The sequence below is a fragment of the Plutella xylostella genome, chromosome 23 (genome assembly GCF_932276165.1).
Source record: "Plutella xylostella chromosome 23, ilPluXylo3.1, whole genome shotgun sequence".
In the NCBI taxonomy this organism is placed as follows: domain Eukaryota; kingdom Metazoa; phylum Arthropoda; class Insecta; order Lepidoptera; family Plutellidae; genus Plutella; species Plutella xylostella.
In genome coordinates this window covers 9,973,322-10,000,000 of record NC_064003.1, presented here as the reverse complement: position 1 = coordinate 10,000,000, position 26,679 = coordinate 9,973,322, and the positions used below count along the sequence as shown (strand labels likewise).

Sequence of the window (26,679 nt, the reverse complement as noted above, 5' to 3'; positions counted from 1 at the left end):
AGGTACATTGGTAATTTTCACAGTTTTACTAGTGTTTGATAACTTTTTTTCCGGTTACAACAAGATGTTGATAGACGAGTGCGAGGTTAGTGGGTTGTTATTAATTAAACTTATAATATGAAGTGGACTTCCACTCGTTTGAGAAGAAATAGGTTAAGTACTGTAATTTATACACCTAGTTCTACGCGTAGCAAACAATACCTGAGGATTATCCTGTCTGCCTAAAAATATGTCTTGCGAAATTCGTGAGTAGATGCATACGTAGGTACTTACATATTTATTATTATGCTTGGCATGATTTTACTCGTAATAAATTAAACTTTCTACTGAAAATACATGCGTGACTACAGAGGCGTATTCTGGCATCGGTATAATAATATGAAGTTTTATTATACAGGACCCACCTACTTCACTATTGTTTTTTCGAAATCACGGAATTTTCTCTTTTTGTAGAGAAATAATAATGATGCACCACTCACACCTACCTATTATCCTTTTTGGGTGCGTGCATAATTTATTATGATCATGGGGTTGAATCTAAATTCGTACCTTTTTAATAATGTTTATAGTAGTCTCGCATAGTTATCACATGGATAATTCAATAATGTAATAAAGAGGAAAATTTATTTCAAAAACTTTGAAAAGTTTTTGGAATACTCAGAAAAAGTAAAAAATAAGTACCCTTTCCAAAACCTTACCAAAACATACAATTAGATACTACTTATATTGTTGTCACTGGTTCACTTTTGTTATTTACACCAATCCAAATCACACTTACTTGTTTGTTGTTTGGTACAAGTTATTTATTTGATAACATTTTTATTTATTTTTAATAACGATTATTATCATTCACTCCGACACACAAATTCATCCACTATACCACATAATTATTATTAAATAAAATAAAAAAACAAAACCGTGCGAAACACCGCGCTTCCCGCGTACACGAATTTAGAATTCTAAATTGGAACGCGTCCTACGACCCTGGCATTGGGTTTTCTTTTTTCTTTTCTTTCCGGCCAGTGAGAAGTTTGTTTATATTTTTTATTAGTTTCTTTTTTATCGCGTCCTGTTTTCGGAGTCGATTCGTACGGACGGCCCGCGTGGTGTTGTCAGACTGAGCATGATATACTCTATGGCTGAGCCGTGGAGGCTTGCGGCGCGGCAGACGGCTCGCCTACCATCTTACAACTTTGTGGTCACCGTGTTATCGATGATTTGAATCTTTATTGTGGCCGTTACAATGGGGTCAGGGCTGGAGGCAAATCGGCGAATAGATTAGGAGTGGAAAGGTAAAGCACGAAGGCCAAGTCCCGAAAAAAGTGCATTGTGGCGGTATTTTATCGGCCCTTTATTAATCGTTCGTAATCATGCAAATAGCGTATTTGATACACTGATAAGTTAATATATCTAGACTTATCAAAAATAATGTTCTAGGTATATCTGAAGCACAATAACTGTGCTAGTTACAATGATGTTACAATGCAATGTTAACAGCCGTAGGGGAACAAATGAAGCAAACCACCTCATGCACTATAAAATTTAAATGTTAAACGTTTCAGTGCTACGACAATGCTGCATGTTGCATTTGTAACTATTCCGATAGTCCGATCGGTGGAACTTCGGAATAATAACATTTGTGTACTTATTTTGTTTTTAATATTGTTTATTTTAGGTATTCCAGCTGTTGTACCTACAACATATTTAGTTATTTGTACAGTAAAAAAAAACTCATATCCTAAAATATGATCTCAAATAAGAGAAAGTAAAAGAATTTAATTGATCACGACATGAGATATATATGCTATTTGTCTTATGCAAATAAGTAATCAGTTTCATATTAACATTATCGAGGAATCAGCACAAAAATGGATTTATGCACAGAACAGTAAAACTTGTTTGTGAGTAGCCTTTTCCCGCGGACTTCACTTCGCTGTAATAATACTTTGATACTTTCTCATTTTAGAATCAAAAGTAGGTTAGTTTTAGGGATTAGTTTAACCAAGGTTTAAGACCTTCGTTATAAAGTGAGGAGCGTAGTTTAAGTTATGCAGGTATATAGAGCACCTGACAGATATCTCTTTTTCATTATGAGATTATCTACTTAAAGTGATTTTTAAACCTGCTAGCCTAGCATGGGGAGCAAGACGCACATGTCAAGACGTCACAAAAGTTTTCCTTCGCGTAGCATGCGCGACTCGCAACTCAAGGCCGCGATGTGAGTACCTAAGCGTCACTCAAAACTTTTGTCACCTAAGCCTTGCGCTCCATGCTAGACCTTCTGCACTATAACTTGCGAGTTGACGGGATATCACACAAGAGTCATGCTGTCTCGCGCTAATTGTCTGTCAATACTCCTTCCTACTCCCAGTCATGGTAAGTACATTATAAAAAAATTCACAACTCATTATAGCTCTGTCGCGGAATTAAATCAGCAATAATTTATAAAATACACTATTAACTTATATTCACGTTACTATTACATATCAAAATCTGTAAGTATTAGTTTACCTTACCTTGTGTTTCTTATTGTTGTCTTATTACTTAAACCATTATTGTATGAAAACACCGTCTTACCTGAAACAAAATAATTATCATTATAACTTTATAACAAACATCAAAGTTAAAATGTTATTTAATTGCTAAGGAAAGTAGTATCTGCCTTTACCAATTTCGAGAGAAGTTATATTAATATATTAACTTCTGTCTAGTCGCATAACTTTTAAATTGCTGAACCGATTTTCATTAAACATGAATAAGAACCGAAGAAGAAAAGAGGTAAGATTACCTACGACCCTGTAAAAACAAAACGAAAAACAATTTGTGAACTATGTTCGCTACCACAGACATACACAGAGACGTTAAACGTATAACACCCCTCTTTTTCCGTCTAGTGTTAAAAATAATAAAAGTTGGCAGAATGATGATTTTGGATTTCCCTTTCTAGGATAATAATGCGTTTATTGCAGAACGGTGCTTTAGTGGTTCAAATCCATACAACATAATACACTCACGGGCAAAGAAATACAGTGAAACCTGGTTAAGTGGGACCTGGATAAGTGAGAAACCTCCATAGCTGGAACTCATGCTGAGGTCCCAACACTTTGGCACTGAATTACCTCTGTTAGTGGGACGAGGAAACCTCTATATCTGGGATTTGTTCTTTCGATTTATCATCATAGTTACCTCTATAACTGAGACAGCGAGTAAATTTTATATGCATAAACCTCTGTAACTGAGATAACATTCTTTGTTTTACTCATTCTTATTCTACCCACAAATTCCACACGTAATTCCAAGTACTTAAGTACAAATGTTGAGCTTCAGTTCAGCTCAGTTCAATGTATTTATTAATCAATTACCTTCAGTTTCAGTTTCGCTTTACTATCATACAGATGTTTAAATTTGAAAAATGCCAAAACGAAAGCTACAATCGTTATCATTACGTGAAAAACTGAATTTAATATCCTTTTATGAAAGTGGGAAGACACGCGAAGAAGTTTGTGCTGAATTTGAATTAATGAAAAAATATAGGTATATTAAATTAATTTTATTTAATGATCGCACCTGTCATCATCATCACGACCCATTACGTCCCCACTGCTGGGGCACGGGTCTCCTTCCAATGAAGGAAGGGTTTAGGCCTAGTCCACCACGCTGGCCAAGTGCGGGTTGGTGGACCCCAACACAAGCAAGCTTGTGCTGAGAGAGTTGTCGGGTAAGTGGGCAACCCGACTGTCAGATGTTTTCAAGCCGCCCGAAGGCCTCTGACTAGGCTTAACGACTGCTGCCGAAGCACGGAAGCGTCCAGAAAAGCACCACTTGAAATTGGTCACCCATCCAATGGCTGACCGTGTCAGTTGTTGCTTAACCTCAGCGATCAGTTACGATCACTGAGGCCCGCTCGACTACGGACGCTTCTCGCACCTGTATTACTGAAAAAGCCTGTATTCTCACCTCTTTTAATGGAACCCTCTGTAAATGAGACAGATATTTATTTATACCTGTATATCTGAGACACTGGGTAAGTGGAATACCTCTATAAGTGAAACGATATTGCACGACCCTTGAAGTCTCACTTAACCAGGTTTCACTGTAGTTTCATTGAGAAAAGCACCAAATTACTCTTAAACGGACATGGGTAGCTTAATGACGCCCTCTGCAACGTTGAGGTACATTTAACAGAGCATCAGGACACCAACTATAAACGTTAATTTTTTGCTAAAATTTAAATTAAAACCCCATTTTAATCCAACATTGATAAAAATAGGGTGGTTTGGTGTCTGTATTTTGTGAGTGAAATTTTTTCATTGCCCGTGAGTGTATTACATTGGAATATTTTAAGCGACTGAAAAAATAACTACAAAGGTCACGATCGCCATTATTTTCGGCAAATTATAATGTTTTGCGCATTCAATGACACCGACCCACGCACAACGTACAAAAATAAGTAGAACATTAGAAATTAATACTACGTAACACTTTTAAGTGCCTGATAGACAATTTTAATCAAATTACGTTAAAGACGGAACTATTTTTATTACGGAAATATACAGAGTTTAAAGATTAAAGAAAATTATTTTCCTTCGTACGTATGGCGGTAATCGCTGCATTATTTATCTATGTTTTAAATCTCCTCTATAATAATATTGCCATGTTTGTGTTTGTTGAAGTTTTACGCGAGATTCTCCATGCAGAACAACGCGGACTCGAGTGTACTTCATACTCAATGTCTCCTCTGGAATCGAGATCTTGGTCACACAACAGTCTACTAACGCCATCTGTGAAATTGCTTCGCAACTTTCAGCATTCTGAAGCTTTCACGGTTTAGTTTTTTTCCTGAAAATAATAGTTCATACAATGTTCACTAGATGGCTCTTGTTGAAGCTTTTAGTCAGATAGTAAAGATAGACATGAAATTAATGAATGAACTGATTATAAGAAAAAACGATAATAATGGTTTACAGTAGCAACCAAATGGAATTATACAGAATAATTACATTTGTAAATTGTGCAATAAAAGAATAAAATTATAATAATAATTTAACACAGAATTACTTTAATGTGAAACAATGCCAGGAACGAAGAAAATTCACCGATTAATAAAAGAACACACGAATCTATTTTTGTAATAAGAAGAAACAAAAAGTATTGTCAGAAGTGGGATTCGAACCCACGCCCACAGAAGTGGACTGCGACCTGAACGCAGCGCCTTAGACCGCTCGGCCATCCTGACATGTCAATGTCAGACGAAATTAGCGTATAGTTTCGCTGACAAGTACTTCTGTCAAAAAAGGTACTAAGGTACAGTCCAGTACACAGTTGGTTGAATCTCAAAAGATAATAAAGGAACAAAATTTTATCAAGTAGGTATGCTTGCATAATATTATAAATAATATGGAGAAGTGAAAACAAAATAAAGTACCTACATAGATAAGTTAGTAGCATAGATATGGTAGTAGGTAGGTAGGTATAGCATAATATAGGCATAGGCTAGGCATATTATATTATAAGATTTTATAAGTATGTATTAAAAACAAAATGATATTATACTGTAATTTAACTACGTGGATAGTACTTACCTACCTATATGTATGTAGATCAAATTAAATAACAAGTTCACATTTTTCCCAACAGATAATAAGATCTAGTAGGTCATTAGCGTGATCAGTTTACAACACGTTTGTTTATTAATAGTGATAATGAATGGAAACATAATGATGAACCGACAAGAATATTTGTGATTCGCTATACGTAAGTACTTACTTAGTATAGTAATTTTCGTTGAATTGTTCACACGTACGCTGACATGCGGGTTAGTAATATTCTTTTTTTGTTATTTTTTTATAATTATTAAAAACTTTTTTCTTCTTCTTAACGCTGAAAGTGTCATTTGTCTAAATTTCCGGTCGTTTTATTTATTCCAAATTTGAATTCGTAAAAACCTCATAAAAGGTCATGAAAATTTTAATAATTATTATTCGCTAATAAAATTTCCAGCGCCTAACCACTGTGCTGTTGTTGTGCTGCCTGGTGGACTGGTCGCACAACGCGTCGCTGGACGCGTCGGGCCTGCAGTCCGACCCCGCGGTCGTCAACCTCAGGAACTACCTGAGGATCCGCAGCGAGCATCCCAACATTAACTATGGTAAGTCGTGTTACCATAGAATAACAAGTACATACTGGTACTCGTTATTCTATGGTGTTACTATCCTTACTAGAAAAAGTTTAGCTTTGCTGCATTTTCATTTTTGATAAGTAAGTCATGTTTACTATCTTAGCTTGAAAAAAGTTAGTTTTGCTAAGTTATCTGACAGATTTTGGAAGTTTTTCTATGACAGCATCGGCCATCAAATAGAAACATGATATTATACGAAATTAGTCTAATTTTAAATTAAAGCCGTATTATTTATTCAAATCTAAAATGTCCTCTACAGTGTTAATTTTCATGGTAAACTAATGAATGAAAATAATTCGTCACAAAGCCTTCAGAAATGTACGTATAGAACAAAAGTATCTAAAACTGCTGGAAAAAAATACAAAAATAAATACCTAAATAATTTATGGATGATGAAGCGGCATGGCAACAGGACTTCATGCTTGGCATAATTCAATTACAACAATATTCTTAACTGCTTTTAAAAATCATATTTTGCTACTTATTATGGCTTTTTACAACTTGATTAAGTATTCATATCATACTGGGTCACGGAGATCACAGTGTAATCTATTCTCTAGGCCTCTACAAAGTAAAGTACAGTGGAGTCCATAAATGCATACTTCGCATACATACGGTTACTGCAGCACTGAACGAAATGGAATAAATTCACTTTTATCGCTGACTATACCGGGCGGTGCAGGCTTTGCAATATTCTTTTGTTTTACGGAAAAGGGCTTAGGCTGGTTTAAGGTTAGGCAACCTGCCAGTACCTACCTATATGGTCAGTTACATAATGAAGCAGTGTACATTTTGTACCTTCTCAAACTAACACAAACAAAAGACGACAAAAATTTACAATTCCCTTTTATTGCATTTAACAAAATTGAAAAAATCCGTACACATTTCAAAAAACCCCTGTTTTGCCTCATCTAGCCACGCGCCATGGTGGATTACCACCTTAGGTGTCCTTGAGCCAAACCCTTTCCGGCAAACAAAACCGTTTTTAACCGACTTCAAAAAAAGGAGGAGGTTCTCAATTCGTCTGTACGTATTTTATGTACTTATATCCACCGATTACTCCGCCATTTATGGACCGATTTCAATAACTCTATTTTATTTAACACCTTAAAAACCCCGTCTAAAACCTTACAGCGGAACCCATCGCCTTCCTCAAGTCGCAAGCGGACTCCCTTGGCCTCCCCTACAAGGTCTACGAGTTGGTCCCCGGGAAGCCTATCCTGGTGATGAGCTGGCGCGGCGCTAGTCCGGACCTGCCGAGTGTGCTGCTCAACTCGCATACCGATGTTGTGCCCGTGTTTGAGGTGAGCTTATGTGGACGATGTTGTAGTGTCACCATTCTCTATTAGATCATAACACCACCATACTCTGTTAGACCATCTTTTTTAAGAATTTACAATGTAACAGGGGTGTTAATGATCTAACAGACTATGGTGAAACTAGGCATTAGTGTTGAATGTCGGGGGATTTTGAGAAATAATGTTACAATTCTGTTGGTTGATCAATAAATGCCTCGGAACCCATCGAGTTCCTCAAGACACTAGGGCTCCCCTACAAGGTCTACGAGCTGGTCCCCGGGAAGCCTATCCTGGTGATGAGCTGGCCCGGGGCTAGTCCGGACCTGCCGAGTGTGCTGCTCAACTCGCATACCGATGTGGTTCGTGTGTTTGAGGTGAGCTTATGTTGATGATGTTGTAGTGTCACCATACTCTGTTAGATCATTACAAGGGATTAGTCGGTGATAATATGGACATGAAATTACAATGTAACAGGCATGTTAATGATCTAACAGACTATGGGGAAATTAAGCATTAGTGTTGAATGTCACGACTTTTACCAACTTTTTCTTTCATACAAAATAAGGAATCATATAACACTACCACAAAGTAGTTACGACAAATGGTCACCGCACATATAACCGTAACGTTCGTGAGATCGCGTTCTACTGGTTGACTGTAGAATAAAGAGGCGTTCCTTTTACGTAACGGGTATATGCGCAGTGACCTTAACGCTACACCCAACTCTTCCATTCCTCCATAGTACTCTTACTAACAACAACATTGCTTCTATAACTTTCCAGAAAAGCTGGACCCACCCTCCGTTCGAAGCATTCATGGATGAGAACGGCACGATCTATGCACGCGGTATCCAGGACATGAAGTCCGTCGGCATACAGTTCATAGAGGCGGTGAGGAGGCTAAAGGCAGCTGGTGTGAAGCTGAAGAGGACTGTTCATCTGTCCTTTGTTCCTGGTTGGTTTTCTTGGGTTTTTAAATTGGGTAGTAGTGTGATCATGGATTCAGAAGGGTGTTATAAGTTAAACGTGTCTGTGTATCTATGTGTATGTATCAATCTGAGGTAGCGTAGCTAGCTCCCAAAATAGGTGAACCGATTTTTTTTTATTCTAAGAAATAATTTTATAGTTTGTAGGTGAAACAGTAAATTAATTAATTTCACATTGATTTTGAACTTTAACATCAGCCCATAATTAAAGACCAATGATGATAATGCCAATCACTCTGTTGCCATGTTCAAGAAGCACCAACAACAACGAAAAAAATTCTTTTCTCTTCCTCCAGATGAAGAGCTAGGCGGCGCGGACGGCATGAGAAAGTTCGTGGAGACCGAAGACTATAAAGCTCTGAACGTGGGCTTCGCTCTGGACGAGGGCATCGCCAGCGCTGATGATGACTACCTGGTGTACTACGCCGAGAGAAGCGTGTGGCGTGAGTGGCAGTTTCATGCCTAGTTTCACCATAGTCTGTTAAATCATTATCACCCCTGTTACAAAAAAATCCATATTGAATTCTTGACCGATGTGTCAAAAATCAACCACTAATCCTTTGATGATATAACAGGGTGTTAATGATCTAACAGAGTATGGTGAAACTAGGACTTCATCACCAGCTAACACAGGCGGTGGCACATGTTTATGTGTCATTTCATATCTCCAATCGCCTGTCAACCGTGAATATTACAGCAATAATCGTCCAGTTTTGGAGGAGGCCCATGTCTTGCAGTGAACTGATTATGGTTCTTTGATTATTTCAGATGTGGATATCATAGCCACGGGGAAATCTGGCCACGGATCCCTACTTCACGACAATACCCCAGGTGAAAAGGTGAGGTTTTATTGTATGTACCTATTAGAACTAGAAGGCCACTAAATTCTTCTGATACCATTTATCTGAATATTGAAAAATTTGCCCTTAACTACTCGTAAGTAACGTATATAGTAAAATCTTAATCTAGAACTTTCTCAACAGATTCGTTACATCATAGACAAGTTCTCCGACCTGAGAGCTGAGAACAAGAAGAGATTGGACGAGAACAAGGATCTAACCATCGGTGATGTCACCACCATCAACCTGACCAAACTAAGGGTGAGTTACCAGTAAATAGTTGGTGGACACTTTCGATAACGCAGACGAGAGGTTACAACAGCTTTATTTAATTCATACAAAGTTGTACGACGGAACTTTTCACTTTCTGCCCAATTGTTATAGGAAGCCAGGTGAACGTAAGTCCAAAGTTCTTTCGTGCAACACAGAGCGTTAGTAGGTAATCTAACAAGAATAATAATAATATATTTCTAATAACAGGGAGGAGTTCAATCAAACGTGGTTCCTGAGAAGATGACCGTCACCTTCGACATCCGACTGGCTATAGATGTCGACCACAAGGAATTCGAAGAGACGGTAAGTGCTATAGATTACATAGGTAGCTTACTTTTGTCTGAGGAAAATGTAGAAATATTAAACTCGCGGTTCCCAGATCTTAAAAAGAAATTGTGAAGGTACTAGATTCATTGACCATTATGTAAAGTGTACAGCGACTATGTAAAAAGAATGGCGAGGAGCTATAACTCCCAGAAAAATCTCCCATGTAGTGAGAGTAATCAAAAAGTTATTAAGTACGTACATATAATCTTTAATCGTTATTATAGTAATATTTATCTTAAATCTAGATCCAGCGTATCTGCAAGGAAGCGGGAGAAGGAGTGAGCTACGAGTTCGAACAGAAGGGTCCGTACGTGGAGCCCACCAAGCTGGACGACTCCAACCCTTACTGGCTGGCATTTAAGAACGTCACTGATGAACTGTGAGTACCTGGTGTGAAACATCCATTCATCATCATCCCTGAAATCATAAATTAGGTACTATTCTACATTTCGTGTCAACCTTCCAATAGTTCCTTGTAATAGATCATAGGAGTACCAATCAGCAGTCAGCCATAGCTCTGAATTCCACGAATAAACGATCGATTTACTAGTAACTGTCCTGTCATCTTGGCCTTTTGCATCTAGACATACCAGAGTGCTCATCATCAATGTAGCTTCTTTTAGGACTCTACAAAAAAGCAGTCACATTCACGAACAATAATCCGAAAAAACAAGAAAGCATCACCGTTGTAGTTATCTCTACCAATCATTACATCGCCCGCTCTCCCCTCTCTCCCTTATTACTAACACAACTATGGACTTATATGTCTGAAATACAAATCATTATTTAATCTTTATTGCACAATTAGTAATAGCACAATATATAACGTAATAATGTACAACCAGGCCATAACTACAACCATGCTAAAAACATTTTCTGCCAGTCAACCTGCAGGAGGTACAGAGAGTGAAGAAATCATTCTATTCTATTCTATCCGCAGACACCTCCCCATCAAGACCCTAGTATTCCCGGGCGGCACGGACAGCCGCTACGTGCGGGCCGGCGGCGCGCCCGCGCTGGGCTTCTCCCCCATACGCCGCACGCCGGTGCAGCTGCATGAGCATAATGAGAGCCTTAATGCGCAGACGTTCCTGGACGGGATAGGGATCTTCGAGAAGATTGTGACCGCTGTCGCTAATGTTTAATAAAGGTTTTTGAATTTAGAGCCTGGTTTTTCTTTAACACCGCGATGTAGGAATTCATTCGTCCGCGTCGAGCGCCATCTGTCGGTGATCATGGATACTTTGTGGTTAATAGGTCGCCACATGGTTTCTCCCCCATACGCCGTACACCGGTGCATCTGCACGAGCATTATGAGAGTCTTAATGCGCAGACGTTCCTGGACGGGATAGGGATATTCGAGAAGATTGTGACCGCTGTTGCTAATGTTTAGTGATTAATAAAGATATGTTGGATGGTGTGTTTGAGATTTATTTAATTTAATTAGCGATTTTTGTAGCTACCTATAATCCTATAATGAAGCATATTGATCGCCTGGCTACAAATTGTTATTCGTTGCTTTGCTATGATTTCCCAATTCCCAGCCGCATATGTTTGGAAATGTGCTTTACAGCAGCACAGTCATACAATTTTATACGTCCGAACGAACGGACAACGTAAAATTTTGAATAGTTAGTCGTTTATGGAAGTCTATAAAACCGGCTCTAATAAGTTAATTGTGGTTATAATTTAGTACAGCTATGCTCATAATTAGAACAGTTATGGTCGTAATTATGAATAGTTTTGTGACATGTTTGTAATATGGCCCACGTATTTTAACACATTACTAAGAATAATGTATTGTACCCAATCTCAGCTGGGCCCAATAAATGAAATAAATACATCACTAAGCAAGTTATTAACATGTAAATGAGCAGATAGACTATTCATTAGTAAATCAACTGTGTTCTATTGCAGTTAAATCATTATGTTATCGTATTTAAATTTAAACCACGTGTCACTGAAGTTTATTTTTCCCGGTTCACCTCATCTATTAACTTTATATTGTCCAATTGTTTAGTTGCTCAGGTATTTTTTTATACACTACATAGGTACAAAACAAATCAATACTTTCGGATATAATCTCAATATATACTTATAGATAACTTATCTAGATTGTCAGTTTAGCACAAACTGTATAAAATTTAAATAAATTCTTGGAGTTGTGATAGTGCATCTTATGATAACACATAGTGATCGAGTCATTCAGTAAAATGGGATTCAAACTGTAAGTATTCAAATACATTTGAATAGTATACCTAAATGATTCACTGACTTTAAAAAACTATTTTTTGTTAAAAAAGTATTTTCGGTTGAACAGAATACGACATAGGAAGGATTAAGGATTGGTCCCTACTTAAGTCGGGGCTGTTATTGCTCTACCTCTTATATATATTTTTATTACTTAGGTTTCTATTCCAGGCTATCCTCAGTCCTCCTCACACTATCACTATGTGGCGCCGTGTTCAGCAATCCTGTGAGAGTATCAGAATGGGAGAGCGATCCCGCCGTCAACCACTTGCGGGACTACTTGAGAATACGCACGGTGCAACCTGATGTTAATTACAGTACGATATTATAGCATTAAGTCCACCTTTACTAAGCTTGTGTATAGGTAGGTACTTCATCACTATTATTCAGCTAGTGGTTCACTGACGGCATTCTTGAAAAGTGTTTTTATATCATCATCAGTTCGCAATCGTACACAAGGGGCGCTATGGCATTCTTTCACCGGTTTTCCTTAGGCAGCCACTACCGGCACCTGTCGGTGTCATCGGGCTGAAGGGGGTTCCAGACCACGAAGTTTTCATGGTCATACAATTAGTAATTCTATAAAACTTTGCTCTGCCTACGACTTTTCAAATTCTTAGCAAAACTATTTGTTTCTCAAACGTTCCGTACAGATGACGCCATCAAGGTCTTCCAAAACTATATGTTGCTTCATCAAAAGCTCCTCATCCTCTTTATTTTCCTCCAAACGTTCCCCACAGATGAAGCCATCAAGTTCCTGTCGTCCCTGGCGGCCGCTTCCTCAATCCCCTATCAGGTGGTGCTGCTGGGGCCTCATCAGAAGCCGATGCTGCTGATGACCTGGGAGGGCACTGACCCTAGTCTGGATTCTATACTGCTGAACTCTCATATGGATGTAGTCCCGGTCTTTGAGGTAAGCAAGTGTCTACTACACTTTGTTTTCTATCTCTATTAGAATCCCAAATGTCTTAAATTGTTATGCCACCATGATAGTAAGACACTCCACGTGTTAAATGCGCGTTCCACAAATCACGGCTCCGTATTTATGGCGAATTGGGATATACCGAATTATCTACGTCGATAACGGACCCGTGCAGCGGGGACAGGTGTGTAACCTACTTAGGAAAAGATCAAAAGAGACGTATCATAAGTTTGAAATATGCATTGTTATAACGTTTCCGTAGCTACAAAGCAGCTGATATCATAAAATATTCTGCTCTTTATTGCAGGAAAACTGGATCCACCCTCCCTTCGACGCATTCATGGATGAGAACGGCACGATATTCGCCCGGGGAGTCCAGGACATGAAGTCGGTCGGGATCCAGTACGTCGAGGCGATAGCCAGGCTGAAGACTGCTGGAGTGAGGCTGAAGAGAACTGTACATGTGTCTTTTGTTCCAGGTAAACTAAGGGAAATGTAGCGTTACTGTGTGATCTCTACGCATTTTACTTTACGGTTCAAATCTAATGAATTCGTGAAGAGAGTTTGAGGCGAAGGTCTCCCCTTATCCAGTCCACACATACCGGCTCTAAACCACCTTCGTCATCCCGGCAAAAACTTTTAGACACTGCAATCCTGCCATCTTCGCCTTGATTTGCCGCTACTACCAAATTATTACCAAAAGAGCCACTCCATAGATAGCACACCATAGGTAGTCAGCGACTGATGCAGGTCTGACTGGCTAATCGTTTTACTACGCTGGCTCTTAATTATGTTTGTCACCTACACAATCACAGAATCAATTACGTCACGAACCAGTCATGTTAAAAACACAGCCACTCTTCTTCCAGACGAGGAAATAGGCGGTGAAGACGGCATGCTAGCATTCCTCGACACCGAGGTGTACCGGCGACTGCGCGTCGGGTTCGCGCTGGACGAGGGCATGGCCAGCCCTGACGACGATTACCTGGTGTTTTATGCTGAGAGGAGCGCTTGGCGTAAGTTCAGGAGTACACTATGCATTAGCGATGGGAAGGCACACTTCTAAAAGTCAACCTTAAAGTACCTTTCCCAATAATGGCGAAGATGAACTTTTTTGAATATCTTGCGTATATAACATTTTAGAAAAAAAAAGCTATCTTGAAAAACTGTCCAGATCTGGCACTCTGGGGAGTCAATATTTTGTGATAGTCTCCATCATTGAACGAATAGTGCATTATACTTCAATGGTGTACATAGTGGTCCCTTTTTACTTATACCTCCCGTAGGTTGGCTGGTAGAAAATGCTTTTAGCATTAAGTCCACCTTTGGTACACTTATATTTCATATTTGTGCTATAAAGTAAATAAATAAAGAGTTGTCATTACTCATCAGCTCTACGTAACAAGTTTAATGTTTCGTGTCCGCAGCTCTCGTAGTCACAAGCTCCGGCACTTCGGGCCACGGCTCACTTCTGTTGGATGATACCGCGGGAGAAAAGGTTAGCACTTTAACGCTGTAACAATATTTATAGTTAGGGTAACGTAACGTACCTTGGGACGCTTGTACCTCAGGACATTTATTTTATTTTAAAAACCGGCTAAATAAACCCATTAAAATTCTACCCTAGGCATAGTATTTTACTCGCTTGGCAAAACTAGTGAGTCTCGTGATCATACCGGCATCGAGTGTGTGGTGAAGATGAAGTTTTTTGGAGTCAAAAGTAGCTTTTGTATAGTTTTTTGAGTTGCTTTATCTCATTGAGGCATGCTCAAAATAGAGACATGGATGTCACGTATATATTTTCAGTTATTTAATTTTATGCAGCGGCAATTATTTGAAAGATTCCTAACATAAAAATAAAGATATTGAAATTTTTGTTAAATATTGCTTTTTTGTACCTTGGGACACGATTAAATTTGTACCTTGGGACACTGTATCCTATGGTTTTGTACTATGGAGACTGTTAACTTCTAAATAACGCCATAAATCTCTGTTCTTATTAGTGGCAGAGTAAAACTGGAAAGAAGAGAGTTGTAGTAAGTCAGGATCGTTTGAAACAAGCAGTAGATAAAGTAAAAGAAGGAGAAAATATTCCTTCAAAGTGAATATTCCAATTTGTAACATAAGATTCATACATAATCGCAAAATATAATTTCGTTATAAACTAATGATAATTTGATGTCAATATAGTTATAAAATAACGATGATTACAAGACTTTTTGTACCAAAAATATAATAGATCAATTTGTCCTAAAGTACACTCAAAAGTGTCCCAAGGTATAAACGTGTAACGTACCTTGGGTCAAAATAAGCATTTTTACTTTAATCTTAATTTTAAAAAATCTGGCCACATCAAAGCTCCAGTACAAATACTAGTGTTAATAGATTATATATCCTACCGAATAAAGTAAATTTCACATTCATATCTTAGTTGTACGCTGCGATATCTTCATTCAAAGTTGGGGTAGTCGAAAGTGTCCCTAGGTACGTTACGTTACCCTACCTATTAAGAAACATAATTTTTGAAATATTTACGGCTTATTTTTAACTGTTTATATACCTTATTTATAATTATGTCATTTGTTTCCACTGCCAGAGCTAATTTAAATTTTAAGTACCGTTAATCCCCGGTCATATAATAGCGATTGACCAATCACACGCAAGCTTGGCAGTTGGCAGTAATCCACCAATCCCCCAACAGCTTCGCTACGTCATCGACAAGTTCATGGACCTTCGCAAGGAAAACAAAAAGAAGTTGGAATCAAACCCTGAACTGACAGATGGTGACGTCACAACTATAAATCTGACACAACTTGGGGTAAGTTCATTTTTAACGAAAACGAAAAATATTGGTTGTATGTTGATTGGGATTGTCTGTTTGTGATCATGTGTTCAGCAGAAAAGTAATACACATATGGTCTTATTTTATTTTATGAAAAATACATTTAACGAAAATCCCTTTTTACTTTAGCAAACCGATTGAAACACGAAAGCTTACAACCATTAATTCCAACCATCAAAGATAGATCCCACTTTCCTACGAACGATTTCTAAACATTTGCGCTGTCACCATTCCACTATTCAGATCTTAATCTCGTTCGCTGAAAAATGACCTCCTGAAGCCTTGGTGTAGAATTTACTTTTAAATCTCCATTCAGAGGAAATTGCTATCAATTTATCTTCAGGGCGGGGTGCAAGAGAATGTGGTTCCCGATCAGCTGACGGCCACATTTGACATCCGACTGGCTTTGTCCGAAGATCATCGGGAGTTTGAAGATATGGTGAGATATAAAACTTATAAATTAAAAAAAAAACACGCACTCACGCCTTGTACTAATGTACTCCCTTGCGGGGTAGGCAGAGGTGCATTGCTGCACCCACTTTTCGCCAGAGTGTTATGTTAGTCCCAATGTAATAGGGGGCAGGCCTATTGCCATTTTACGGGCACATCCAAAACCCGAGAACAAATATCTGTGTTTAAACAAATATCTGCCCCAGCCGGGAATCGAACCCAGGACCATCGGCTCAGTAGTCAGGGTCACTAACCACTACGCCATTCGGTCGTCAGTATAAGCACATACACGTTTTCAGTACAAACAGAAATAAAAACTTCATAGGTACTTCCAATAAATAATAGTGAAAAGACAAGAAGCAAACTTAGTTTTTTTTACTGAGGTAGGTACTTGACAATTTTTGCTGATACTGTATAAATTGTTTCTACTTGGGTTGTTAGATATTTACCTACACTATTTTGCCACGACGAGTCGCTATCACACGCTATGCTATGAGCTATGACCATGTAATAAAATGTATGGGAAGTATCCTCAAAATAAGAGTAAAAGGTAATGAACCATCTATTTATCCAGATAGCCCGCTGGTGCTTGGAGGCGGGCCCCAACGTGACGTACCGCTTCGTGTACAAGACGCCACCCGTCGCACCCACCGCGCTGGACCGCACCAACCCCTACTGGGGGGCCTTCGAGGCCGCTGCTGAGAGAATGTATGTACATATACCGACCCTAACTACGAGTATCCCCGGGCTAGTAAAGGAGCCTCTAAGAGTGTCGCATTGATTGCTACTGTGACTCCACACCAAACCAACCCCTACTGGGTGGCCTTCGAGGCAGCTGCTGAGGACATGTACGGTGGCCTGCGCCTAAAAGTATACAGGCGGAGTTTTTAAAATAGCGATCTCAAGCTCACATGCTGCTCAAGCACATCCACATAAACACCACTGCTACACACATCACAAACAACACGTCCCCGGATTTATAACAGATGTAGCTGGTCCCTTCATCATCAGGGATCGCTATTTTATAAACTCCGCCTGTATACTTTTAGGCGCAGGCCACCGTACGTATATCGGCTCGAACCATCTATCTTGTGCAAGTCTAGTGACGTAATCTGTGACGTAGTTTGTAATCGTATGCGTCTTGCGCCCCATGCTAGGTATTCTGGGGTGCTGAAAGAACCTCCTCAAGTGTTGTATCACCTGTTCCTTATATGCTTTTGGCGCACCCTGAATAGTAATCTGATTAGCCTATCATTTCACCACGGTAAGTACTGTACCTACTTCAGGCATTGATGATGGCTAATGTGAAGGCAAAACTATAATGAACGAACTTTATTATCAAATAATAAAATGGCTTCGTTATTTAATCGTAGTGTGTTTAAATCCTTGCTGACTAATACCATACCGTACCACACCATACATAAGTAATAGAAGAGCATAGAAACCTTGTCCTTATTTGTTTCAACTTCAATGGAATGGTCAGTATTGTTTTGTTTGTGTTGTAAATTAGAACTCCTGCAACTTGTTACAAGTTGGCTGAGAGCTTGAAGCTAATCAGAATTATTTAATGAAGTTTGGAAACAGTCTGATAGTGAAACGTTTCAAACTATTAATTTAAAACAGTTTAATTAAAAATCTCTACAGTTTAATTATGTAATATAGCTACCTATTGGCGATTCAAGTAAAAAACTTTTGATAGCAAAGATTAATCTGATTGTTACTGAACTTATAACTATTTTGTAACCTCTACGACATACCAAAATAAACACACTTATATAACAGAACATAAACAATAATGTACAAAACTAATAACGATGTGATTTTATGAAAGATATTTAACTAGGTGTAAGTAATACATTAAAGTTAGTAAATCTCCTGAAAACCTCCAGATTTATCTCACTCAGCATTACGCTAACCAAACGAATTGTACGTCTTTTCCACTATCATTAGAGTCGAAATCTAGTCAACAAGAATATCCTGGCAGTTTATATTGGTGGGACAGTTAGTGGTGTAGCGTTTCTGCATGAGTGCATTTTAGTGGACCGCTTATGGAGAGCTACCATAGAGCATGTAGCCTGATAGGGGTTCCGCTCATCTGGCATAATCTTTATTGACCAAAACTCATTTCGCATAACTCGTATGGTCTAAACTTTTTTGGCCGAACCATCACTTTGCCAAGACTTATGTGGCATAAGGCTCGTTTCGTCTAAAACTCTTTAGGCACAATCTTTAAACACCTAAGTTTCGTTTGCTCAAATTTATGTTCGTCTATACCTATGTATAATCTTGTTTCTCCTTATGTTATCTTAATAAATAATATATTAAGTATGTAGTAAATGTACAAATTGTGGTATTTTTCTTCTACATCCCGAAAATCACGATATTGTATGATCAAAAAATCGAAAGTTAACGACCAATATAATTATTACAAACCCCATGAGATCGAAACCTAAAAATAGGTGCGACGACGAGCAAAGCGAGGAGGAGCGTGTTAGGTGCACATGTTCATCAAAACCAAAGCGGAGCGAAGCGAAGCGGAGCGGAGCGTTTTCCAAACAGCGGAAACAATACAAGGCACCAGTTTGCGCTATGTAAGGAGAGTTAAAGCCAAACGAATAGTATTACTTTGTATAAACCTATGCCATAGCATTATTAGGCTATTCAAGATTTGGCCATACCATTATTAGGCTAAACAATGTTATGCGAAATAACTTTTTACTAAACGAGATTTATGCCATACGATTTTCGGCGTAACGAGACTTTGACCAAACGTTACTATGCAATACGAGATTAGGCAAAAAAATCTTATGCCAAAAAAGGTAGAACCTTATTATTAGCGTGTCGGTAAAAAATACTGGACTAGCATAAACTTTATCACCGCGGAAAAAGGATTAACCAGTCAGATTAGCTGACTGCTCAGAGTGCACCGGATATAAAGTACAGTTTATTATTTACACGGGGAGGCTCCTCTCATGCAACCACTTTCCTTACGCGTTGTCTATCAGGCTGGTTCTACCTTTTTTGGCATAAGATTTTTTTGCCTAATCTCGTGGTTGCATGAGAGGAGCCTCCCCGTGTAAATAATAAACTGTACTTTATATCCGGTGCACTCTGAGCAGTCAGCTAATCTGACTGGTTAATCCTTTTTCCGCGGTGATAAAGTTTATGCTAGTCCAGTATTTTTTACCGACACGCTAATAATAAGCATATAATATAATGTCAGTAACTAATCGATAAAAGTACGTAACTTCATCACTACACTGTCCTTGCAAATTCATCACTACCAAATCTCCCAATGAAAGTGTTGAAGCGGTTATTATGTTAAATAATGGTTTATCTTTGCGAATGAATAATCCCAACAAACAAACCATAGTGTAAATATTACAATAGTTGTAGGATTATAATGAAGTTTGTATTCCATTCTTCCAAAAGTTTCAAAGCGCTGTCTACAACTGTACAGGGTATACGGTCTATGAGTACCACTGACCAACACTCTGGTGATCGCATAATGAATGCACTAAGTCTGGTTTAACTTAGTTTCTTTGGCTGCAAATTCTTAAATGGAGACTAGTTACGGTGGAGTTTATTAGGCAATCAAAATCATTATAAAATACTGTACACAAAGTTTCCTTTGCCTTCTTCTTAAATAGTGACCACCCCGATTTTAAGTTTTAAAAATAAGGTCTTACACCTAAAAATTAGGTATTAAAACCCCAATCTTGTCGGATAGTTAAGTTTCACCTGAGTAACAAAGCGAGGAGCTCATGAAAAACACATTCGGAATAAGATTACACTTTAACTTCTGCCAATTTCCGTTTTATTATCTCCTGTACAGAATACCGCGGAGGATTGCAAAGTGGTTTTAGAAAAATTCTCAGTTCTGTAACTGAAACTTACAGGTTTTCATGGTAATAGACTTTATGAAATAAAGTGAAGAGAAACATTTTATCATCTAAAAACGCCTACGCATGAAACGTAGACAGTTCATTTATTTTGTAAAACACTTCTTTAATTGTGAACCAGCATGGTGGGATATTGGTAGTTATGATGGTTACCTACATGTCAGCCCTATTCGGATATCAAAGCTTCCAATGTAAGGCATATACAGAAAAACTAGCTACCACCATACAAAACAACGCACTCCAGACGTCATTCCAATCCTCCCACCCCCTAACAGTATCCTGTCTTCCAGGAACCTGACGCTCCGTCAGCGCGTGTTCCCGGCGGGCACCGACGGCGGCTACCTGCGCGGGCTGGGGGTGCCCGTGCTGGGGTTCTCGCCGCTGACACGCACCCCCGTGCAGCTGCATCAGGATAACGAGAGTCTGCAGGCGGCTGTCTTTGTGCGGGGTATTGAGGTTTATTTGAAGATTCTGGAAGCTGTTGGTAATGCTTGATTGAAACGAAATGCCGTAAGTTATTTTTATTTTTAGTTAGTTGAATTGTAAATTATGTAGGTACTTAACAAATAAATTATGTAATTATTATATTTATTTGGTGATGTTCTTGTGCTTAGTCTAGTATTAGGCGTAGCTCTTGCATATCCTAGTTTCTATCCCGTTATTTAACGTTCCGTATATCACTAAAACAAGGCTCCGCAAAAGAGCCTCCTCGAGTGACACTATCATCTGTTCTTTATACGTCCGGTGCACCCTGACCCTGACGATCACAATCATTGCTCCAGTGTATGTCACTGACACGATAAAAACAATCAGAAACCTAACCATTGTTTAAAACCATTGCGGAATGCACTTAAAAATGCATTTTCTCCATGCAAAAGGCACGCCACGGCTAAACAGCAGTAATAAACGATTGGTTAGCCGCCCCTGTAATCTATTACACCAACCGAAGATGCAATTTGCAACACCTGCATACCTGTTGAACATTTACCACTATTTTACTACTCCCAAGCACGCTTTACAGCTCTGCTAATATCGCCTTTATGGCTTTGGAACTTCTTTATTAGCTGACGGCAAAAGTATAACTCCAGTTTCTGTTAGTTTAGGGTTACAAAAGGCAATGTAAGGGTTAAGTTGGCAAATTAGGTTATCTTTCTGTGTTCCTGTGAGTAAATAAAGTTGGAATTCGTGCTGTCTGTTGAGAAAAGCGAATTAGGTAGGAAATCAAGTTGTGAAACTTATGAATGAAATGAAAATTCTGACATCGCCATGTTCAATTGCGTCTTGGCGCCCAACGCGGTCTGTAAGTGCTAAAAATTAAAGGGAAATTAAATTAGGTTATATATTTTCATGCTCGTCAATTGCTTATAAGTTCCATACAAATGACTTGAACTATTTCCCTGTAATACTGAACTCGGCTAGTTTCCTCCAATTCCAGCAAAACGCTGAATAAATGCAATGTGGCGTCGACATGATTGAAACATTCACTATATCGCCTTTTGTCGCCAGCCTCGCTATTCAAACTTATCTAAATGCCTACTCATTCGCTTTGCAAATGTTTGTGAAATTGTTTCGTGTAAATTTTATCGTAAATATGTTTACTAATTATTCGCACGAAATGAACAATGCCTACCAGTATTTGTTGCTAAAGATACTTCTGAGTAGATTTATATACAATCCGTACCTATGTCAATTAGATGTCGAGTTAATTACAATTAGATTTTACTCAACTAATTGCCTCAATGATAAATATAAATTATTTTTACCTATCGCTAACCAATCAAATATTGCCTACTCATGCTTGTATTGCAACCAACGGTACTGCCGCAGTCCATCGCAGTTGGACAAATCTACATTGCCGACTGTTTATTTTTATAAAACAATTTTAATTTCTTATCTGCCCATATTCTACAAAGATACCTATCTTCATATTATTATTGCCAGTCTTGATGTCTAACTTTAGAGTATACCATCAGAACGCCCGTGGACTTCGAACAAAGACGGATATATTTAAACGTAATGTACTTCTGAATGATTACGATGTAATCACTATTACTGAGTCATGGTTATTGGACAATATTATGGATGGCGAACTGTTCGACGACCGGTACTGTGTGTGGCGCAGGGATAGGGACTACGCCCGAACTAAGCAGACTCTTGGTGGGGGAGTACTTATAGCGGCCAAACGTACCTTGCAGTTAACCTGTAATGTGGCCTGGCAGTCATCAGCGGAAGATATTTGGACTACGCTCACTGTACCGCGCTCTAATAAAACACCTTCTTTTAAACTTCATCTATACTGTTTGTACCTATGTTCTGAAAATGGTGGCTTGAACTTTAATTCACAACTACAAAATTTCACTAGTAATATAACCGATATCCTAACCGAATATGAAGGAGACAAATTTTTGATTTTAGGTGACTTTAACATGAGTAGCATCACTTGGGAAGCCACCGACATTGGCTTTTCTGCAACTGCACTGTCCGGTGATCATATAATTGACTTTATTGATACATTAAATATTTATAATTTGACACAATTCAACGGTATACCTAACAGCTATGGCAAAATACTAGATTTGGTCCTGTGTACCGACTATATTACTGTGTATGCTTGCCCCGACCCCCTAGTTGCAGAGGATCCTTTCCATAAAGCACTTTGCATTGATGTTCCATTTTTCGATTTTAAGCCACTTCAAGTCAAACCTCGCAAAGTTTATTCATACCACCGGGGTGATTATGATTCAATTCGTGCCAGGATCTCAGAGACGGATTGGATGCAGATACTGTCAGTAAGTACTGTCGAGAATGCCCTAGAATTATTCTACACCCTAATGTATGAACTAAGAGATCAGTATATTCCGATGAGGATAGTATCGAAAAATAAATACCCCCCCTGGTATAACTCTGCCCTCATTAAAATTGTTAAAGAAAAGTTCAAGTACCATCGCAAGTTCAAGAATTACGGTAATATAAGTGACCATCTATCATTTAAACTTCTTCGCGACAGAGCGGCCATAATTGAACGTGAATGTCACGATGCTTACATTGCACGCATGGAAGAGTCTATATTGACCAACCCCAAACAATTTTGGACATACATGAAACAAAACCGCGCCAATAGTACCTACCCTGCCACCATGTCATACGCAGGAACTGTTGCTTCGTCAGGTGAGAATATTTGTGAATTGTTCTCTAGCTTTTTTCATTCTACTTTTTTAAGCTCTTCTTCAGACACTATACACGATAATAACCCTCGTCAATCTTGCAGCGACATTGCTACTGTTAGAATAGACAAAGATGAGGTCGTTAAATTGTTGCGTTCTCTAGATGTCAGTAAATCCGCCGGCCCAGACCTTCTACCAGCTATATTTTTTGTTAAATGTGCCAGTGAGATCAGTATCCCTGTATCCATACTGTTTAGACGAAGCATTGATGAAGGTATAATGCCTATCGTCTGGAAGTCTGCATTTATAACACCCATCCATAAAAAAGGATCTAGAGACTGCGTCGAACACTATAGACCCATATCTAAACTATGTTTATTAGCGAAAGTCTTTGAAAGAATTATATATAATCAACTATACGAAAGCATAAAATCAGACCTGAGTCCAACGCAGCACGGGTTCCTCAAGCAGAGGTCCACTGTCTCGAACTTGTTACTTCTAAATGATTTTGTTACATTTAGTATGAATGCTGGTGATCAGGTTGACACTATTTATACGGATTACAGTAAGGCCTTTGACCGAATAGATCACAAACTGCTTCTATTAAAGCTAGGATATCTAGGTATAAGAGGTGATCTTTTTCGATGGTTTACCTCCTACGTGCATAACAGGTCCCAAGCAGTAGTGTTGAATGGATACACATCTTCTTGGCGATGCATACCATCAGGAGTACCCCAAGGATCTCTTTTAGGACCCCTCCTCTTTGTAATTTTCATAAAAGATATTGATAGTTGCTTTCAACACTCCCATCATTTGCTTTTCGCTGACGACATGAAAGTTTACAGGGTTGTCAATAATGAGTCGGATGCATTACTTTTACAACAAGATTTAAATAGACTTGACATTTATTGTGAGCGTAATAAACTAGATTTAAACGTCTCCAAATGTTATTTTATGACATTTACGCGAAAACCATCACCTTTTTCAACAAATTACAGTGTTAAAAATCAATATCTTACTCGAGTATCTAATATGCGTGATCTGGGTGTTACTCACGACAGTAAGCTGCTGTTTGATAAACACATCGATGACATCGTGAGTAAAGCATCTAAAGCATTGGGTTTTTTAATGCGATCATCAAAAAAATTTAAAAACATGAAAACGGTTAAACTACTTTATTGTTCGTATGTACGGAGTCATTTGGAATACGCTTGCCAGGTCTGGAATCCTAATTATGAAACATACTCTGATAGAATTGAAAAGATACAAAGAAAATTCACACGATATCTTAAATTCAAATTTAATATATCCGTTAATATGACTTATGAACAGAGATGTGCCAAATTCCATCTGCTGCCACTGCATCTGCGCAGAATAATATCTGACATAATTTTACTCATAAAAATAATCAGAGGATCTTGTGACTGTCCCTCGTTACTTAGAAAAATCAATATTAATGTACCCGCTCGCAAATTTAGGAATAATAAAGTATTTTTCGTTCCTTCTGTTAGTACCAACTACAGAAAGAATTCATATATTCTTAGGGCGTGCAGCACTTTTAATAATCTGTCTAGCGAAACTGATTTAGATATCTTTTGTAGTGGCATCGATTCGTTAAAGAAATACGTTATTAGAACTTTCGTGGCATCCATTCAACAGTAACATTTACTTTATTTTATTTAATATATTTGTGTAGGTAATTTACCGAAATATAAAATCTACCAATAGCCGTAGTGGTTTACAGACCCGATTATTTACATAATTGTAGTCATAGCATATAACTTCTACAGCATCTTACCTTTATAATAATTTTTTTTTTTCTTACTTTTTCTCATAACGTGACGTTGTTTTAACCTACGTAAGTAGGTACTTACATAGCTTTTAATTTGTAACGTAGGTATGTGTTTGTGCAAACTTTGTCATAAACTACGCTCTCCTACTTAGTACCTATATTTGTAATTATATGTGAAAGCTTGTTATTAACTCATATGATACCTAATATAATGTTTATATCTTTGTACTTAAAGTTGTTAGCTTTCCAAATAAAATAAAATAAAAAATAAAATAAAATAAAATAAAAATATTTTCGTCAAACGGGCTGTTATTGACAATATTTTCTCACTATTTTTGGTCAAGTTACGTGAATCGCGGTGGACCTGAACTGCACAGGCTGTTCAGGTCCAACTGTTTTGCAAGAAGTCAAGGCCATGTAGGATTAACGAAATGGCGCCCAAACATGGGACAAAACCCTTCATGTTTATTTAAACGACCCTGTTATCTGCTGAACTGACATGTTATTCAATTTAAGCCCCTATGCTAATAGCTATAAAGGTCTCTTGTGTCTTGAATATTTATAAGTTAACTGGTTGGCACACACCGGCACGAGAAAACTGTAATGACAACCTTCGTTCGTTGTTTGAATTTAACTTAAACCAATCAAATTAGTTGCTATAAGTTATATGAGTTTCTTTGATTGAAATGTTCGCTGGCTTCAGGCCTTGAAAAGGTTTCTTACAATCAATATGTTTAGAAATCAATAGCTATAAGTATACGTTATAGTAATAAGTAGTAGGTGAATTATGCAATATCGAATAGTTAAACCAATTTTTATTAAACGCAGGTGATCGGTATTTACATATATGTATTTCAAAAGTCGATAGGTTCCACAGAAACTTTATTAAAGGGGATATCTTACTTATAACAGCTACTTTTTCCGTCGGTGGGTAAGATTACCTCATTCCATTAGCTCACTTCGTGAGTGTACTGCCAACGGGCTTCATATTTCAAAATGTCAACTTCAAATTGAATTTAGTAAGCTGCAATGTATATCTTAACAGTGAAGCAGTTAAGCAAATACGTAACTTAAACCGAGTGCACAAAGTAGCTTATCGAGCGGCGTTAGTTTACTCGTGGGATTTAAAATGCATTTGCAGTAAGGATTTCTTCACAAAGAAAGGTAATTCTTTAGGCAGTCAGAATCGATTGTGGTCGAAGCAATTAAAACTTGATTTGTTTTCATTGTTCTATAGCTGTTCCCGCGAGCTTCGCTTCGCCTTAAAAAGTTTTGAATCAAATCCGTTCAATAGTTTTGGCGTGAAAGAGTAACAGACAGACAGACACAGTTTCTTATCCTAACTAATATTATAAATGCGAAAGTAACTGTGTCTGTCTCCCAACTAACATCGTAGCGTTAAAAAAACTCTCATATAACTTGTATAATGGTTCCATTCGAAAATTAAAGTGTTAAGA

The 26,679-nt window shown here is 38.1% G+C and overlaps 2 protein-coding genes and 1 non-coding gene across 8 annotated transcripts in view; 1 reads left to right on the top strand and 2 right to left on the bottom strand.

Annotated features, from left to right (window-relative positions):
• Window positions 1-26,679, bottom strand: part of LOC105394757 — a 71,686-nt gene that overhangs the window by 25,870 nt on the left and 19,137 nt on the right. The window contains exon 1 of one of the 6 annotated variants that reach the window (XM_038113699.2): window positions 682-1,203. The exons of 1 other annotated variant lie outside the window; for it this stretch is intronic. The gene's annotated coding sequence lies outside the window, so the exon portion shown is untranslated. Of the gene's footprint in view, window positions 1-681; window positions 1,204-26,679 lie in introns of those variants that run through there. 4 more of the 6 variants (XM_038113700.2, XM_038113701.2, XM_038113702.2 and 1 more) reach the window with 4 other exon arrangements.
• On the bottom strand, window positions 5,153-5,236 carry Trnal-cag. The gene has a single exon. It is a non-coding gene; the product is annotated as a tRNA-Leu (tRNA).
• LOC105396706 (aminoacylase-1) lies at window positions 5,742-11,065 on the top strand. Its single transcript, XM_048629550.1, has 10 exons — window positions 5,742-5,815; window positions 6,001-6,148; window positions 7,313-7,482; window positions 8,259-8,430; window positions 8,758-8,904; window positions 9,230-9,300; window positions 9,445-9,561; window positions 9,781-9,876; window positions 10,146-10,279; window positions 10,841-11,065. The coding sequence occupies exons 1-10, from the start codon at window positions 5,810-5,812 to the stop codon at window positions 11,043-11,045; spliced, it is 1,266 nt and encodes a 421-aa protein (XP_048485507.1). The 5' UTR covers window positions 5,742-5,809; the 3' UTR covers window positions 11,046-11,065.